We start from the raw sequence: 17,632 nt of genomic DNA, 5'->3' as shown, positions 1-17,632 counted from the left end.
GACGCGCCCTCAGCCCCTGTCGCCACGTTTCGCACGCCTCTGAGGCTCCATTACCTCCACTTCAAATGTGGATTTCTTCAGCGGGGCCAGAACAGTATCCAATGCACCGTGACAGGGACCCTTGTTCGGGAACCAGCCCTCTTCATGATTGCCGGGAAGCCAGCGATCCGTCCCGCTAGCGGCTCACCGTCGACCCTCAACTCTACTCCACATCCCGCTCCCGAACCTCATCGTTCTTTGGAGCATCCGGAGCGTAGAAGCTCATGCCACGCCGATCGGGAACGATTCATGCGTTGTGTATACCCGGCTCGCCATGCGACGCCGATATCAAGTACGGCCGAAGGTCAAACGGTCCAAAGAAGGTTCGCGTCAACGCTGATCTAAGTTCAGGCTCTTGCTTTGAGTGCTTACAAGTCAGGATGTCTTACATGTCGCGAGACTCACACCAAGTGCGATGAAATCAGACCCACCTGCTCCCGATGTGCGCGTCTCCAGGTTAAATGTGTGGGAAAGGGCTACGCGTTCAGCGTCAAGGAGGTAGCTCGTCCCGCAGAGGGTCAGAGTAAGCTCGTCTCAGGACGTGCTGTCCGCGACAAAGTCATCGCCCTTACTAATTCCAAGCCCGCGGCTCCATCCCCCTCCGCCGGTGGCTCTATATATCTACATCATTTTGTCACTTTCTGTTCCAAGGCTCTCTTCTTCGCTGACGACAAGACTGATAATCCCTTCTCGCGCGAGATATATCGTCATTTCGCCGGCTGCGAGCATCTACAGCTTGCCGTCAGCGCCTTATCAGCCGGTGACCTTCGCAGGAGGCACCCAGGCCATAATGAGAAGTATTTTAATTTCTACGGTCGGGCGGTGAACAAGCTGAACGGTGCACTCGCGTCACCGGAAACTGCAACTTCGGTTGCCACCTTGCTATCTGTCATGTTGCTCTGCTTCTGCGAGGTAAGCCAGGTCCACTGTTGCTCTTTGGAATATTCCTATATTGAATGAACAAGATCTCAAGCGCAAATTCTTCTGCATGGCTCAGCCATATCAAAGGAGCCCGTGATCTTCTTGTCCTCCGTGGCGGCCCAAAGAAAGATCCTGTCTTCGCTCGTGTGTTTTCTCTCATTGACATCGGATCGAGCTTTTTCCTAGGACGCGAAACACTGCTCCCTGTCGACTACATGGACGAAAAGCAGGGGACGGTCACATCGAACACACCGATCGAATCCTGGCCGTGCTGGGATACGACAGGCACCACAATTGAACGATTCAACCAAAGATTAAGGATAGTAGCAGGCTTATCGAAACTCTCGTCTGATGTGAAGCAGTGCAGCCTGCCTGACTCGCGAGAGCTCCTTCTGGCCCAGTCTCGCAACCTATTGAAGGATATTGGACATCATTGGAGAGCTCGAATTTTCGAGGAAGACCAGCTGGCAAAGTTGCGGAAGTCTCCAAGGGACCAGTTGATTCTCGAAGACAACGCCGGAAGATCCGCTTGCATTCTCTCCCTTATTGACATCACCAGCCCTATATTAGATCTTGAGTGCGACTCAGACTCTCATAACCATGTCTTCCTCTCACCGGCTGTTGTGACTCATCACATAGATACCATCCTTGCTGCATGCTCTCTTATGAGTGAAAGCTACTGTCTCGCCGGGCTACCGTGGCCATTGTTCATGGCGGGCGTTCATCTCTTCCGCGACCAAGATCGGGAGAAAGCAGTACTTCAGGCATTAGAGAAGGTTTCAGAGGTGGTTTTCCATGTAGGATCGATGAGATACCCCGAAATCTAGTCGAATCAAGGCTGACAAATCTCACAAATAGCCATGCGAAGGAGCTATACGAGTCCTCAAAATCCTGTGGCAACGCCAATGGACGGAAGGTTCCAAACTCAGTTGGAGGCAGCTTTTGCAAGATTCTGGAGAGTCAATGTAAGTTGAAGCTCTTGCACCCGGAATAACGCCTTTGGTCTCACCAGAAAACCCATTAGATATATCATGTTGTGATCATAAGAAACCGCACTATCTATACCACCTACTCATTGGCTTCGATCCGAATACGCACACGTCAGGATACGTGTGGAATACTGTATAAACAACAGTCAATTGCATTTCAATGCCTTGCATTATGACTCAAAGGTCTGACGGGCGACAATGATTGCGCGACACACCAAGCAGCGTCCAGGCTGTTGCCGGCGTTGGCTCAATTGGTATGCTTCGGGATTTGCTGTACAATCCCCGGCGGTTGCGTACGGAGTCTCGGACCACAAAGCGCGGGCTTGAGTAATCATGCCACCCGGGATTTGATCTACAGCTGTGAGCTGTATAGAGGTGAGAAATACGGAGACTTCGGCAACTTTAGATCCGGATTGCATAACAGCGTAGATGCTGAGCGATTATTCGCGCCAATTTGCGTATGTGCCTCATTCGTTGATTGCGCAACAGAAGAACGGAGTAGTGGGACCACTCACGTCTGGCGGGAAGATTCATGTCAGCCAAAACCGTGCAGGGTCATGTTGTACAGCCAAGGAAACAATGCAGCTCGGTTGAATCTCGTTGTTGTTCGGCGTTCAAGTCTGACGACTTGCTGACGCCGAACCCAAACATTGCAGTCGGGGGTTGATGCAGATACAGCAAGTGGGTTTGATCAACGACACATGTTCCTCAACTCCGGAAAGCCAAACTATCATACAAACTTGCCGAAATATCGGGATATGACTTTATGAAGTCACTTAGGTTGAAAGACGTCAGCATAGTATATTGAACGCATCATGTGTACCCCAAGAATCCCCCATTGCCGGAATATTGTTCATGAGCTGCCGAGATTCGCTTATACGTGAACGACCTTGATACATAAAGAGCGACCTCGGGCCCGATCTTCATGCCTCAAGACAGAGAATTCAGCAACAGGCTTCAGCTAATCTTAGGACAAAAAGACCACGCAGCCAGAAATCGCAACTCAGCCCAGCAAAATGCCCATCACACAATATAAAGCGGCAGCTGTAAGTTCTTTCGGACGTGTATTACCTCATAATTCTTATGTAATGATTTGCAGGTCACCTCTGAGCCTGCTTGGTTCGATCTAGAGGCAGGAGTACAGAAAACCATCAATTTCATCAATGATGCCGGACGAGCAGGATGCAAGCTCGTTGCCTTTCCCGAAGTTTGTGAGTTATTACAGAGGACCCCCCCCCCCCCCCCCCCCCCTATCCACCATAAATTCTTTCAACTCAGTTTCCTTTTACGATGATATCCCACAAACTAGGACGAGACAATGAGGTGCCTCGGGATAGTATGCGCAATTTATCTTCTTAATCGGCTGGCTGCCCAGGCTGGTGACCTACGTGATGCTCACTCTTCTATTTCTTTTTCAGCTGTCAGCCCGCATAAATGAGGCTCCTGCATGGCACCTCTCAATTGGTAATTTAGTCAGTTGAGGCGAACTTGTGCACCAATTAAGGGGTGTCTCAGTCATTTCTGCCCAACCGTAGCCGCGACACATCTTCTAAATACATCATGACCGTGCGCCACCACAGCCTTGCGTATTTCTCGCCAGTATATAAGACAAGTCGCGGTCCTAATCCTTACGGTAGCAATCCCAACTCTGGTTATATTGAAATTTGTCACACATATTGGCAGGTCACGACTTATCGATCAACCACCATGAGTGAATTCGATTGCGCTGACCTTGAAGAGTTAGACGATCCTGATGTCACAGGTCTCTTGGTGAGTAAGGGCTAGAGTACCACCAGTCGATCCCAATTTGACCTTGCCCAGGTAGTCATATCATTTACCACGTCGTTCATCGTCACGATAGCAGTCACCATCTTTTCATACTTGTCGCGCACACTCCCTCCCACTGTATACAACGATATCGATGAATTGGCACTGTCTAGCCTTCCGATCTCAAAGCTGAAGACATGGACCGACCAGTCCTCGCGCACAAGGAAATTGAAAGCCCTAGGCACACTCCTTACGAGTCTTAGCGACCAGCATCTCGTAACTGGATCGGCCCTGTTGATTTCATTTTGGATCATTTTTGCAAATGCTAGTGGTACGGGGGAAATCCGATCTGTCTACTCCGTTCAAGTAGCCATTTCGCTTGCAACTGTTTCCAGCGTGATCCACCTATCATCACTTTCCGTACTCAAACACGTCTGGGAGGATCACAGGCCCCTGAAGTTGCGTGTCTTATTTATAGCCCTGCTTCTCTCTCTCCTCCTCCCAGCTCGAGTCCTTACTATTTGGGGAGCATTCAACACGTATGACATTACCGTGTTCTGCGCCAGAAGCAATCTCAACCAGGACGGCCCGGGATCTGTTAGCGACATCATTTTTGAAATCACATATGTCCTCTACCTATACAGATTTGCGTACCAAAGCATAGCCCATGATGTTTTCCGCACACCTACAGTCAGGGACATATGTTCTCGAAGACAGTATTGGAAACAACCCACGGATGCGGACATCATACTGCTACAGCAGATTCGAGACAACAAGAATCGCAGCTCTTCAGAAGGTTTCTTGCAATGGTACCGGCGAATGGTGACATCGAACCCCAGATTGACGACCCGTGGTAGCTTGAAGAGGGTCCATCTCCTGCTGGCGGGTATCGGACAATATTTCCCACGCGCGATCGCTCGTTCGTTTCTCTCAAATGTATTATTCATGTTATTTCTTTCGAGCTACGGGTTGACAGAACTTTGGGTGATCTATACCGGATGGCCAGATGGTAGAGCAGTACGTGTCGAGGCTAGCTTCGGACAACTGATGCCGATATTCCTGATGGCTCTTTCCATTTTTGCAATTACTGATGCTGCCACCGGTAAGTCGAGCCGCCATTGGCCTCGTGTCACAGATTGTAACTGACTGATGTTAAGAATATAAAGGACCTCCTGAAGCCCCACTAATCTCCAGAGGAAATTCACCACATTTGCTTGAAGATGGGCATAACAACCTTCAAGCGAACCAAGAGAGTGTTCGGCAAGCTACTGGGGAGGTTGGCCGGTCGAACCTTAGTGATATCGAACTGACCATACGCCACTCTTCCGAAAACGTGGATCGCGCGGGTCAAATATGCAGCACCACCAACCCTCCCCCGGATATCTCTACCTGTTCACTTCAAAGCACTTTCAACTTTTTACAGAGCTCTCTTAAGGTATGCACTGCTACAACTGCCCTATACTCGATAGCTATAAGCATTACAGCCGCTATTATCAATTCCCAAGGATATGGTGACCTCATTTACCTGCCTCTCTTGGCGGCGTTCGTGTGGCAAGCATTGTGGCAAGATGTTGTTATTGGAGTTGTCCGGGGGACTGAAGATAAGAGAGAGCTCCAACGGCATGGCTAAGAATGACTGAAAACGTGAATAATATTCGTCCTCAACCGTTTCCTTTATTGTCTTATATATTCCACATCGAACTCAAACTGTGTAGGCATTCCGCAGTAACTATAAGGTCAGCTCAGAGGCACTCGTATATGGTTGCTATTAAACGCCATGATATCTCCAGCGATAAATCTAGTAAACCTTTATTATTATTATTATCTTTTACCAGCCTTTGGTACGGCATACGCCAAGAAAACCGAGTGCGGCCCCCTTCCGCTCCATCATCGTTCGACGACTCTCATGAAAGACAACGCTGTGTCGGTGACCACAGAGATATGCAATTCGAGCTGTAAGCCAGCAACTTCGATTTCTTGGCTACAGGAGGGTCGGAGCCGATATGCCTGCGTGTTCGCTGGACAGTCAGGCATCTAATTCAATGGAGACCAGGGTATCGTAGGCTGGCTTTCTGGTGTGGGCTCTAGAGAATGTCTTCACGTCATTTGGCTCCATAGCAAAACAACCCTTTCAATGTAAATAAAGGTGCAGCGAAAGCACCAAAGGCTGAGGCAATCTAGATTCTCGGTCATGGCAGTACGATTAGCTGCCGCACTCTCAAAGTCTCAGAGCTCTGTGGGTTGTAGAGATTAATTAAGCGCCAGCTGAAAACCAAAAGATAATCGTAACATGGAGCAACAACTGGGAATCGCAGGAAAATAATAGTAAAAGCAAGGCTCATAACCACGGGCTGTGGCTGTCAACAACACCAACGCGGTATATTGATGATCTGTACGAGGCGCCAAGGGCTCAATGAGGCTAATGAAGAAAGGTTACCCAAAGACGCTGGATGTAGTTCGAACGATGCATACATACCGTGACCGCTGTGGCTACATACCATTCAAACCATTCGTATTCTATCATTCACGAAACACCGTTGACTAACTCATTCATGGGTTGACCTAAAAATATAATAATACCTTTCGATCTCTTTATTATGTTATATGACCTCTGCACCGAGGGAACCTAGGCATTAGAACACCTTGCAAGGGTGCGAACGTCCCGGCGAACCCATAGGTGAGACACGAACGAGACATAACCGTTGAAAAGCCAGCGCTACCATCCTAGGAAAAGTAGTACGTCGAAAGCCGCAATCCCCCTTTTACCTCCGGTGATTTGTATGCTTTTCTCAAGGGCAATTCAAATGACACGGGATCCGTCTGTGCGGGACTCGTATGTCTGTCCGCAGGAGCTTGTTTCATCGCACGTGCCTTGTTACCTGGTTGGCTGCGTGGGGAGTAATGCCAAGCCGAGCCACGCCTGCCCACACCAGCCAAGTCCTGGGCAGCCTCCTGCCACGGCTGGCACGGCACCGCCGCATCCGAGAATAGGTAGGTGATGCCATCAACATGTCCTACTCCGCGCAGCCGTCTGAACACCCACTGGGCAAGAACACGCGTAGGTGAACTAATATAGACGCCGGGGTTGATCTTGGCTGTTTGAAAGGTTCAAATATGCTTAGGCGGTGTCTTAGATGGAGTACACCCTACCAAGAAGGCGGACTGCGCCTGTTTGAGAACCAGGCTTTCGAGTAACCTGACACTACTGGGAGGACTCCAAGGCAAATGCTTAGCCATTTTCTTAGAATCTGGGGTAGGAAAAGAACCTGAGTGTCGTGCAGAGGACCATGGCGGGTCAGGCACCCTGGGCGATTTGCCTGAACCCCGTATACAGGCAACGTTCAGACAGTGAAACCTCCAAGAGTTAAAAGGGACGACTTTGCCGATCTCCATGCAGAAGTTCTTCACCATCCTGTTCGTCTGTTGCTTTACTTCATTCTCATCTGACTCATTATTACATTCTTCAACTCGGCTGAGCCGATCATTTTCTTAGCCCTTATAATACCAAGACCTATACCCGGTCCGCATTTGTCGACGAAGATCAAGCGCCGTACCATTCGCAATAAAATGCGTTTCTCTTTGTTTCCAATCATTGCCTTGGAGGTACTGCCGGCTTTCTCTTTACCGGCTGGCACAGTTGTCACTTCAGTCGTGCAGCGCAGAGAGCCCTTTCCCAGCTTTCGTTCGAAGGTGCCAAGGGGCAAGCAGTCCGCCCGCGTGGGTGACGCAGCAGCAGCGACAAATCAAACAGCGTTGGCAGCTACAGATGTACTGGCCGTTTCAGAGGAGTTCAAGGAGGGAGTAGTGAGGGTTGTCGGCGTGTTCGGTTCGCCCAATCCCGTCCAGGGTGGAAATTTGTTTACGAAGATGAAACTGCCAGCGAATGTAAGTCAACATAACTTCCTTTTTGTCTGAATTTAAGGAAAGAAAATAAGCATATGGAACACGCCAAATAAACGTTCGATACAAAGTTTGGGAGACGGTAAGATAGGGACAGGAGAATACAGGGCTAACTTATCCACAACAGGCAGCCGGAGCGTTCGAAGTTGAATACAACGGCACAGCAGCCAACAGCATCACCATAGCACCTAAGATGGCTACAGTCCCACCTCCCGCCGGCTTGATGTATATCGACCCTCTCACTTTCACTGTTACAACGGCGACGCCCCCAGTGGGGGACGACAAACACCAAATCGACTACATCTTCGCAGAAGGGTCTAGCAACGCCGTTGACGTGACGAAATCGGTGGTTGGAAAGCTGGACGCAGCCACAAACCAGTTTGTGACTGAAAATCTGGGCGAGCTCGAATTCGAAGCCGAGGAGAACGAAATTGCCCTGAAGCTCGCTGACATGAACGGTGAATGGGCAGTTTTCGTTCCCACCACCGCAGTGAAGGCAGGCGAAGGGGAAGCTGCTGGAGGAGAGGCCGCAGCAGGAGAGAAGGCAGCAGGAGAGGCCGCAGCAGGAGAGAAGGCAGCTGGAGAGAAGGCAGCTGCAGAGAAGGCCGATGAGTCAGAGGCAGAAGATGAGTCTGATTCCGAAGACTAGAGAGGCTGAGAGTCTGACGTGAATTGGATTCAAAGAAGATTGATGAGCAAATTGATGGCATGCAGGCTAACCTCTGTTACTATTCGATAGCCGACATTTATATTTCCTTGCTTGCGAAGTTATAGAGAAAATCCAGTGCGAGTACAAAGCTGACTTGCTGGCCAAGCATAATCTAGTCTCATTACTCTCTCTGTGACAAGAAGGTGGCACAAGACTTCCTTAAGAACTTTGAAGCAAGTCCAGTTTCGTTTGCAATTCGCAATGTAGCCGTGTTACCTTATCTTCTGGACCCTCAAGTAAAACCTCATCAACGAGTGTTTGAAACCCTGTAATCACCGAATCCTACTCCGTTTCTTCAAACCGAGCTCTTCGCAGTGCAGCCTATGCTTTTACTTAAAAAACGTGGTCGAAGCTGCTCGTGTCGACCCACTCCTCACTATTGCGCATTGTCCTCAAAGGGGCGTTCATGGGTACCAGTACATGTGGAGATGAATCACGGGCTCAACGCTGAACTCACGGGCATCAATCTGCGACTTAATGGAGAAGATGTAAACGTGTCATCATTCAATAGCAAGGAAGTGTAGTGCATTCATAATTCCTAAGCCACAATCCGCATTGCACCTAGACGGTGCCTGTGCAACTTTGGTCCCATAACGCAGTATACATCACCCCCAGTGTTTGACCAATTGTACCGCATCCAAATCAGCGTTAAGAGGATATTTAAGAAAAGAAGAGTAGTTGAAGCTGGCCCCTAAACATTCCCTGCATCATCGTGATAGTTGGCAACAGGTAGGGCTGTTTCAACGCTAGACTGCTCCTCAAATGAGGGCTGGAGGCTTTTCCCTTCTGAACTGATGTTCACAAGCTCGCCGTTATCGACGTACACCTCGATCCATGCCATGGTGGCCGTCGACTTATTGATTTGAACGTAGGGTAGACACTCGATGTGCAATGCTTGAAAGTCCTTGTCGGCGGACAGAGCAACCAGCGCAGCAGCGTCCTTGAAGTAGTACTCTATTTCCACGTCGTGGTCGTCCATTCGGTAGGGAATCCTCATGCTATCTGCTAAAGCTCGCATACTAGCCGTGTTGAAAGCCTAATTAGTCAGAAACGACACTTGAAGGTATTACCACGCCGGGTGGGGGCTGACCATTTGATACTTAAGAACGCCATATTTCGCGTGGATCTTGGCACACTCGACCCCGTGACGACCAGAGATATATTCGTAGAATTGCTTTTCTGAAAGGTTCTCACTGCGACGGTAAGTGCCAGCAAGACGCAGCACACGCTCTAATTTGGGCATAATGGACGGGGAGTGTGGCGCACGAAAGATTTTAGGATGGAGTGCTAAGGGAAAGGCATGAAGCGTCGAGAAGCACGGTGGGAAAGATATTAAGAGGATAAGCTGCGTATTTAAAAGATAGAGACGTCTTGAAGCTGGCCCAAATGTCCAATGGAGGATGCTACACAATTCCATCGGTCATGTAGCATCGGGTGCAGCAACATGGGCCCATACATCGGATTTGTTGGTGGCGTCGATCGGCGCAGCCTGCAGGCAGTCCAAAGCTTCGGAATTGCTGCAAATTGAGATCCCATCTCAGACGTTCCGACTGGAGACATTATTGGTTAATTGTTAAAAGCATGTAGCACAAGCAAACAAGGACTAGAGGTTACCAATCAATGACCAAACCTGAGTCGTTTGGGGGCTTGACTACGGTTCCCCAGCGTCATCAAGCGTAGCCAGAACATAGTGGAAAACAGAGACCACTCAGAGTCATTGTATTATTATCTTGGCAGATGGCATAAGATTCTCGGCGTACAATCAATGCAGAGACCACCACATTGTTGATAGCCATGGCCCACTGATTTCGCAATCCGATGAATTGTGCCTTCAAGTTATAAAGCTTACGTATTGGTGAATGAGAATGACCCTCGGGTTGTGAGACGCCACCTGATGCGATCCTTACGAGGTGCGATGCCAACTATGTAGTGGTGCCCCGTGGATGGGGTGTTTATACTACCTCACCTACCACCAGCTATAGCAGCTGTCGGCGACAGCGAGCGAGTGTCTACCTTGTCATTCATGATGGAAATTTAGCAATTGGGGTAATGAGTAATGGGTGTACAAGTGATACGGCGGGCAGATCGGCAAGAACGGGGTGCTTGCTTGGGGTGGGTTCGCGTTGATGATAGCCGCACGCGCCCCAAGCCATTTCGAGAGAGACAGGCATAGTTCGGACATGTCTTGATTGTCCTGATGTTCTGACGTTCGGTGAACTTCAACTCGGATAAGTTGATCATGCAAGGCGGGCAGCCCCCAAGCGGAGATGCCTCAGCCTCTCCACTTTCTCTCACGTGCCCTTGCATCATCTGTACAACCAATACTTCTTAGCAATTAGACACCTAGCTAGATAGATGCCCCTTTCAATATTATTCCAATGAGTTCATTTTCTCTTCTTGTCTCTTTGAAGGCTTGGTGTGCTGACCATCGGTTCCGCCCCTGTACTCATCAACATGCCAACACGTGGTCCGCTCCCATTTCGCCGCGCATGCACCCGCTGCCATGCTCACAAGCTCGCCTGTCCCGGCCGAATTGATCAAGAGCAGCGGTGTGCCCGTTGTATCAAGGCCAAAGTTCCATGTATATTTGGTACGTCGGTACGGGGTATGCGTCCCGCAACTGTCGCCGCCGCTGGACTGAGGACAGCTTCCGATATGGACCATGACGCAACTCTTGTTGCCTCCAACAAGTGTGCTCGTAGGGCATCTAAGTTTACGAAGAGTCCATCTGAGCAGGCGACAGCGGTTTCCGAATCATTGACAATGGCATCCATGACAACATTGCCAGCCATAGATTGTTCATCCTTTATAACCAATCTGTTCCACCAGGATTCTAGCTCCGACAATTTGGTTGCTAGTCATGCGCTATACCGCACAGAGGCTAATCAGTCTGAAGCACATATAAAAGTTGTCCAAACGTTGACAAAACTGAATTTGGATCTCTTACAACATTTTAATACTATTCCATTGCATGCTCTTGCCCCGCTGGACCCCCCACAAGATAAAGAGCTGTTCCATCTGGACCATACCTTCCAACTCACCAAGGTCATGTTGGATGTCACCCAAACGCTTCAGCTACCAGGGACGTTCTATTTGACAGCCCCAGAGGCAACCACCATCGACACGGCTTCTATGTTTCTTGTCATATCCTGCTGGCATCGCCTTGCGGATATCTATGAAAGCATTTTTCTTCACATCAAGAAATGCGCCGAGGAGCCAGCCACTCCAGCAGCGGCATCTGACGCGTCTGTTCGCCTTCCTTCTGTCAGAATTGGGACATATAGGCCCTCCCCGACATTGTCCGTTCTGTTGCAAATGGTCGCAGCTCTGCACCATTCGACATTACTGGCTCACGCCATGATTGAGTTTGCTGCAAAACTCGAAGATTCTTTGTATTATCAGTCAACTGTCTTCATTACTCCTGTTGCCATTGATAAGAAGACATGCGATGACATCCAAGTTCGCGCCACTAGCTTTCACGACCAGGTCAAGTCCATTGAAGGAATACTGTTGCGCGTCGGACTCTTCTAACATCTCCACGCTCCATTTTCGGATATGTAAACAATGGTAGAATATTCGCATGACATCCAACTTCCCTCGTGTAACTGTGGCATTGGGGGAATCGGAAGGAACCTCTCTTGCTGGGCAGGAACTTGCGTGAGCGCGTCGGACATTTTTATGTTGGCGAACCAGCACACCACACTTTGATGCTAGTCGTCTATGGCAATGGAACAATGGAGGACAGCGAAAGCTGCGGCTACGCTGTATCTAACCGTATTGGTTAGCAGCAGTCAAAGACTCGAGTGTAAGAACTCTATTGCATCTGGACCAAGCAAGGCTATTTTCAACTTAGCTCTAACGTATTTCTACCTAGCCTGCAATTAAAAAAAAGCAGCATTTGGGAAGGGCTAAATTCTATTCATGACTGAAGGTTTGGACAATTGAAGTTTCTCCAACGGTGTCATATCAGTGTGCCTGAGTCAGCGACAACCACCAAAAAGCCGCTTCTTGTCCGTGGTTGCTTGGCATGCACGTTAGCCAGCTGCTATACCCGTGCAGATCAAAACGTGCCAAGCCGCTGAAGCGATAACTTCAATACTACTTAATGTCAACGAACAATGGGCTTATTCATGATCTGACCAGAGTATCCCTTCTGTTGCATACCTAGAAAGTCCTGCGGAATCTGAACGTGATGTCTCCCTTGCCCCTTCGTGCCGTATGAGCCGGATAGCGCCGTTTTTTATGGGCCTGACCAAAGATGTAAGTCTAATCATTCGGACCTGAATGCCGGTCACGTGTTGTAAGGTTGGCCTGCAACGTTCCTCTTAATTCTTTGACCGCGTAACGTTCTTCTTAACTTTGACAGAGTTTGTTCCTGTAGCACGCTCCCAGGGCTGTTACGTCGCATACGACGTCGGCTCTTTATAACACCTTCGCCTGCCCCCTCGATGCCGATCAAGCCGTCTGCAGAGGCTTTCCGCACCAATCAACATGTCAGAAGAACAACCTATCGAGAAACCAACTCCTTCCGATCGAGCACTGCCACACGCTACAGAGAAAAAATCCTTGCAACAGATTGGCAGTATAAGAGGTGCAGCTGCTTCGCGCTTCCCCGGGTCCGACCAGGTTATTCTCGTTAAGGGACGGCGTGGCTGGGCTAATGCAAGTGGGTTCCGTCTTGAGCACAACCTCAGCTGGGGCGTCGGCCTTCTTGAGCTTGCGAATGCTGGGGACTTTGCCGCCAATGTGTGGAATGATGTGCCTGTTCCATTGTTTGCCGCGATCCTCATGGCTTTCGGCGGAACACTAGCTGGCATGATCTGCATTTTTGCTTTTGCGGATGCAGTGAAGGCGTGGCATAACGTCTGTTTTCTCCGCTTCCAGCATAAGGGCATTAAAGCAGAAAAGACCCGGTGCTTTGCGGCAGGACAGCCGTCAGGTCAGCTCGCCATTACCGAAACGATTACGTGGCGTGAGCTTCGGATGGAGACCATCAACCGCTGGGCGATGGACATTCTGATGGGTGTTGGTGCCGTCCTGATATCCATCGGTACATTCATGGCTATCGGCGGCGCCAACCCCGAGGTCTGGCTTGCAAGCAACATCCTCTCAGGATACCTCGGAAATGCCCCTATCGCCTTGTTTGGCTTGATCAACGCGGTCTGGCAGGTTGAAGTTTGGCGAGTCAACCAAGCTCACAGAACCGCGGCAAACAAGGAACTGCAAGGCTCTCCCTGCCTTCAAATGATTCGGAGACGTTGTTTTGACGTTCAACTCTACTCTATCGTCAATGGATCGGCAGCTATCTTGGGTGGAGTTGGTTCCATGTTGACCCCTACCTTTTGGTGGGGCTACGTTATTCTCATTCCAGTCATCATATTCTCTTTCCTATCTAACATATGGTATCGGAAGCGGGTCGGCTATGATCGGCCACATATAGACATGAAACTCGAAATCACTACCTCTGAGCTGGTGGACGAATTTAATAGGGCCACGGGTATAAGACGGACTCTGAACGAGTCTCCTACAGCAGTACTGCCACTACTTGTTCCTCAGCCTCAGAAGTTGAACGACATCCTGGATTTCCTTGTTGATCATGGGCTTTTTGAGGCATTCTGTGTCAAGTTGGTCAACGAACCGAGCTTGGCCAAGTCGCTTGTTCCCGCCACCGGAGACATTCGAAGCCGATTTCAGAGGGATCAGCTACTAGAGTTGACGGTCTCTCAGCAGAGTACTGCCATCCAAGCAGCTTCAGATTTTCTTTCCAAGGAGGGACTTGAGCGGTTCAAACACCGTGAAAGATTTTTAGCAGACTACCTGGGTGATCACTTGAGCGCCATTTGCAGAGCCAAGAAGCAACGGAAAAGAGTAACGAAGTCGGACAACTTAATGTAACACAATCATTTACGAACCAAGATTAATATATGTTGAACAGTACAATAGTGAACTCGCTTTTGCAAAGTGTAGGTGCGCCAGCTGGCACATAGATAAGAGATGAGCTAGCTCTTGGTAGTACTGATACACTGTGGTGAGTGCCACGGGTAGCTGATTCTCCATCTTTAATGCATCACATATCACATCACACCCCCCGAGAATCGCATCAACAATGGAGTGTAAAACAAAGGTTTAGAGACTATTTTCATGAATCAAGAAATGCTTCCGGCTTTTAGCTAACTGGGCTAAATCAAGGACCGGCTACCCGAGTACTGAACCCTTATTCCCACAAATGTCTGACAAGTCTGACGATTCTGTAATGAAAGCCTTTTTTCCCTTGCACAAGTTCGACATCAGTCTCATTTTCTTTGAAAGCGTCCAAGTCTGTATATAAGTCGACCTGTAGAGGATCAATGACCCAGGCATCGTTCCAGTGGAATATCCGGTGGCCAAAATATATCACCAAGAAAATAGGAGCACCAATATAAGCTGTGAGAAAAGAGGTTGCCGACCACTGATTAGGGAAAAACACGCTGAATCCGTTCAAACAAAGCAGCATAGTGAAGAATACCATGCAGGTCCATGCCACGTATGGCTGAAACGGTGACGTGTAGGGAAGATTTTCCACACCCTGAGCGACACAGGCCTTGCGAAATCTGATAAGAATGATACAACAGCAGATCCATGAATTGAAGCCGGCAGTATTCGTCAAGTTAACAAACCAGTTAAAAACTTCACTGGTTGAATTTCCGACATTAAGGTATGCGAGTGGCGCGAACAGGGCGCTTACCAGCACAGCATATATTGGAACTCCCCAGCGGTTGCACCGTGCAAAAACAGCTGGAGCGTTTCCCGTCTTGGCCAACGAATAGAGCGACCGACTTGACATGTACAGGAAAGAGTTTCCCGATGACCAAGCTGATACGATAATGCCGGCATTGATGATTGAGTCGAGTATCGGGATGCCAGCCTCTTTGATAGCGATGACCCAAGGCGATGCTGAGGCGCCGTAACCACCGTCCGTCAAACCTTCAGCATCGCTGCGGCAAATAACGCTGATGGCTAGAGAGCCAAGGGCATAGAAGGCCAGCAATCTCCACGCAAAATTCTTCGCAGCGATAGGCATATTCGTCCTAGGTTTTCTCATCTCCCCGCCGGTCACAGCTACTAATTCTGGCCCAAAGCTGAAGGCGAAGGAGGAAAAGACTAGAGCGTATATAAAGGCACAAAATCTGCCCTTCGCTCCATCGACGAGATAATCGTTCATCGGGCGTGGTTCGTTCCAGTATGAAAACCCAATTCGGTCGCCATTGGGACCGCCGCCAAGACAAAGGACTACGGCTAAAATGAGTAGTCCGATGATCATGATGACTTTGATTGAGGCAAACCAAAACTCCGTCTCCGCGTAGATTCGTACTGGTGCTGTGTTTAACAGAACAATGACCACCATCATGATTGTGATCCATACGACTATGGGCACAGGGTTGTTCCAGTATTGAATGACGAGAGCTGCTGCTGTGATTTCGTACGCTATCAAAATACCGAATGAATACCAGTACAGCCACCCCATCGCGAAGCCAAGACTTTGGGACACGTATCGTGTAGCGTGAAACGACATGGAAGAACCTGGGAGAGGCAGATACGCAGCAACTTCAGCAACGCCCAGGACGATGCCATAGACAAAGAAGCATATAATACTATATGCTAAGAAGAGGTTCGCCGGGCCTGAGACGGCAAGAGCCTGGCCGGTGCCGACAAAGAGGGCGGTTCCAATGGTTCCACCAAGTGCAAGCATTTGAGCATGACGAGATTCGATGTTTCTCTTGGTCTCAGTTTGAAGGACGCTGACTACCTCAGCAGTCTCACAATCGCCTACACCTCGAGAAGTGGTGTGTGCAAGATGAGGCGAGCCGAAGATCTGGCTTTGGGTTGCGTCCTTTTCTCCGTCTAACGTGGGCATATTGAATTGACTTGGTCTGAAATTTGTAGCGGGAAAATGCTCAGAGATGACTTATGAACAGGTCTTTGGTGAAATCGAATGAATTTGATGCGACGTGTGAAGGACATCTTATAATTGCTCTGACAATTGCTTTTCACTTAGCTATCTTGAATCTTGATTGAACCCCGCGGGCAACCCAGAGAACTGCGTTATTTAGATTGCTTAGATATGAGCTCGTTGGTGGTTGATAACGAAATCCGACTGGAGTCAGGGTAGCAGGGGGGCAGTTCTGCATTGATGCGAGAGTTTACGCTAACGGTATCACCCTTGGTCGGTCACGTATCACACCGGTTTGTAGAAACTTGCAAACGCGATTGCAAGAAGACTACGGAGTGCGCTCCAGTGGCTTTGAGTTGAAGGTCAGGATTGCTCAGATGTCGATTCTAAGTAGAACTGGACTCGTTAATATGGTACTGAGACGGGATTTGATCCGTGGGAACATGAAGCCTCGCACTTGGTGCAAGCACGTTTAGTATGTAGATTTGGATAATCCTCATGAGCTAATCGAAGCGCTGAGTGTCAAAGCTAAGAGCTGTGGTATTATGCATTTCTGGATTCATGCTGTGTCGCTATCCTTTGGTTCATGATGAACACCGGCGTACAGTGGACTACTTGCAGCTCGTCAAAACGTGAGACAAATCGAAACATTGGGCATCCGACGTATATAGTTCTATTGTCTGCCCTTCATCGCGCATGGGGTATCAGGTCGAAAGTTGATAGTTAAGTAAAACTTCTCAAACTAAGACTAAAAACTACCATTGAGCTGAATGATGTTGTATCTACCTGGGCCCATAAAAATATGTGTATAGCTTTCAAATGTTTTTTACCTTCGCTGATGGACAGACTAGAAATCTACCAACATTTCCAAATTCTGGCCCGTGCACTCACTCTACCCATACATGGTACTGTACTCCGGCTGCACAATATGCAGTCGATAACTCTTATCTTATCTGATCCAGGTGTGTACATGTACTATAGCATGTACTTGACAGTTCAGTCCTCGTGTTACAATAAATATGATGATACCGTCCGTCTATGTTCCTGACAGCGTAAGTATCAGCAGATCCCTCTGGAGGAAAATAAATTAAATAGGCAACGTGCGTGGCTAGTTAGAGGTGTTTGAAGCTTAGACAGGCAGACGGGTACCCATTCTCATTTGTGGCCAACATAACCCAGCCAGCCTCATGACAACACTCTGACCAAGCGGAGCCACGCCAATCTCTAAGTTCACCCGCAGAAAGCTTGCAGATAGGGTCGACATCCTCAGCATGGGTTGTATTATGTACGCGAGACACCAACACTGCCACCATGGGGGAATGAGATCAGCCACGGTGATGCTATTGCATCCTACTACGGCTGCTTGCCCATAGGTAA

General features: G+C 49.0%; 7 protein-coding genes across 7 annotated transcripts; 5 read left to right on the top strand and 2 right to left on the bottom strand.

Moving 5' to 3' along the window:
* Positions 1-313: 313 nt before the first annotated feature.
* JN550_011355 (uncharacterized protein) lies at positions 314-2,000 on the top strand (the record flags this gene model as incomplete). Its single annotated transcript, XM_049309712.1, has 5 exons — positions 314-331; positions 391-951; positions 1,005-1,757; positions 1,819-1,925; positions 1,985-2,000. 5 exons carry the CDS (start codon positions 314-316, stop codon positions 1,998-2,000), a joined length of 1,455 nt encoding a protein of 484 aa, XP_049166709.1.
* Positions 2,001-2,965: 965 nt separating this feature from the next.
* On the top strand, positions 2,966-5,346 carry JN550_011354 (uncharacterized protein; the record flags this gene model as incomplete). Its single annotated transcript, XM_049309711.1, has 5 exons — positions 2,966-2,995; positions 3,049-3,160; positions 3,694-3,719; positions 3,771-4,818; positions 4,883-5,346. The coding sequence occupies 5 exons, from the start codon at positions 2,966-2,968 to the stop codon at positions 5,344-5,346; spliced, it is 1,680 nt and encodes a 559-aa protein (XP_049166708.1).
* A 1,937-nt stretch (positions 5,347-7,283) lies between these two features.
* Positions 7,284-8,265, top strand: JN550_011353 (uncharacterized protein; the record flags this gene model as incomplete). Its single annotated transcript, XM_049309710.1, has 2 exons — positions 7,284-7,601; positions 7,744-8,265. 2 exons carry the CDS (start codon positions 7,284-7,286, stop codon positions 8,263-8,265), a joined length of 840 nt encoding a protein of 279 aa, XP_049166707.1.
* A 751-nt stretch (positions 8,266-9,016) lies between these two features.
* On the bottom strand, positions 9,017-9,568 carry JN550_011352 (uncharacterized protein; the record flags this gene model as incomplete). The annotated part of the gene is made up of 2 exons (XM_049309709.1): positions 9,017-9,361; positions 9,416-9,568. The coding sequence occupies 2 exons, from the start codon at positions 9,566-9,568 to the stop codon at positions 9,017-9,019; spliced, it is 498 nt and encodes a 165-aa protein (XP_049166706.1).
* Positions 9,569-10,779: 1,211 nt separating this feature from the next.
* On the top strand, positions 10,780-11,856 carry JN550_011351 (uncharacterized protein; the record flags this gene model as incomplete). Its single annotated transcript, XM_049309708.1, has 1 exon — positions 10,780-11,856. One exon carries the CDS (start codon positions 10,780-10,782, stop codon positions 11,854-11,856), a length of 1,077 nt encoding a protein of 358 aa, XP_049166705.1.
* A 960-nt stretch (positions 11,857-12,816) lies between these two features.
* On the top strand, positions 12,817-14,220 carry JN550_011350 (uncharacterized protein; the record flags this gene model as incomplete). Its single annotated transcript, XM_049309707.1, has 1 exon — positions 12,817-14,220. The coding sequence occupies one exon, from the start codon at positions 12,817-12,819 to the stop codon at positions 14,218-14,220; it is 1,404 nt and encodes a 467-aa protein (XP_049166704.1).
* Positions 14,221-14,539: 319 nt separating this feature from the next.
* On the bottom strand, positions 14,540-16,219 carry JN550_011349 (uncharacterized protein; the record flags this gene model as incomplete). Its single annotated transcript, XM_049309705.1, has 1 exon — positions 14,540-16,219. One exon carries the CDS (start codon positions 16,217-16,219, stop codon positions 14,540-14,542), a length of 1,680 nt encoding a protein of 559 aa, XP_049166703.1.
* Between the last annotated feature and the right edge of the window lie 1,413 nt (positions 16,220-17,632).

The sequence above is a fragment of the Neoarthrinium moseri genome (assembly GCF_022829205.1).
Source record: "Neoarthrinium moseri strain CBS 164.80 chromosome Unknown scaffold66_Wmoseri_CBS_16480, whole genome shotgun sequence".
Lineage (NCBI taxonomy): Eukaryota > Fungi > Ascomycota > Sordariomycetes > Amphisphaeriales > Apiosporaceae > Neoarthrinium > Neoarthrinium moseri.
Note: the sequence above shows the minus strand (reverse complement) of the source record. Positions and strands in the feature narration are given on the sequence as shown.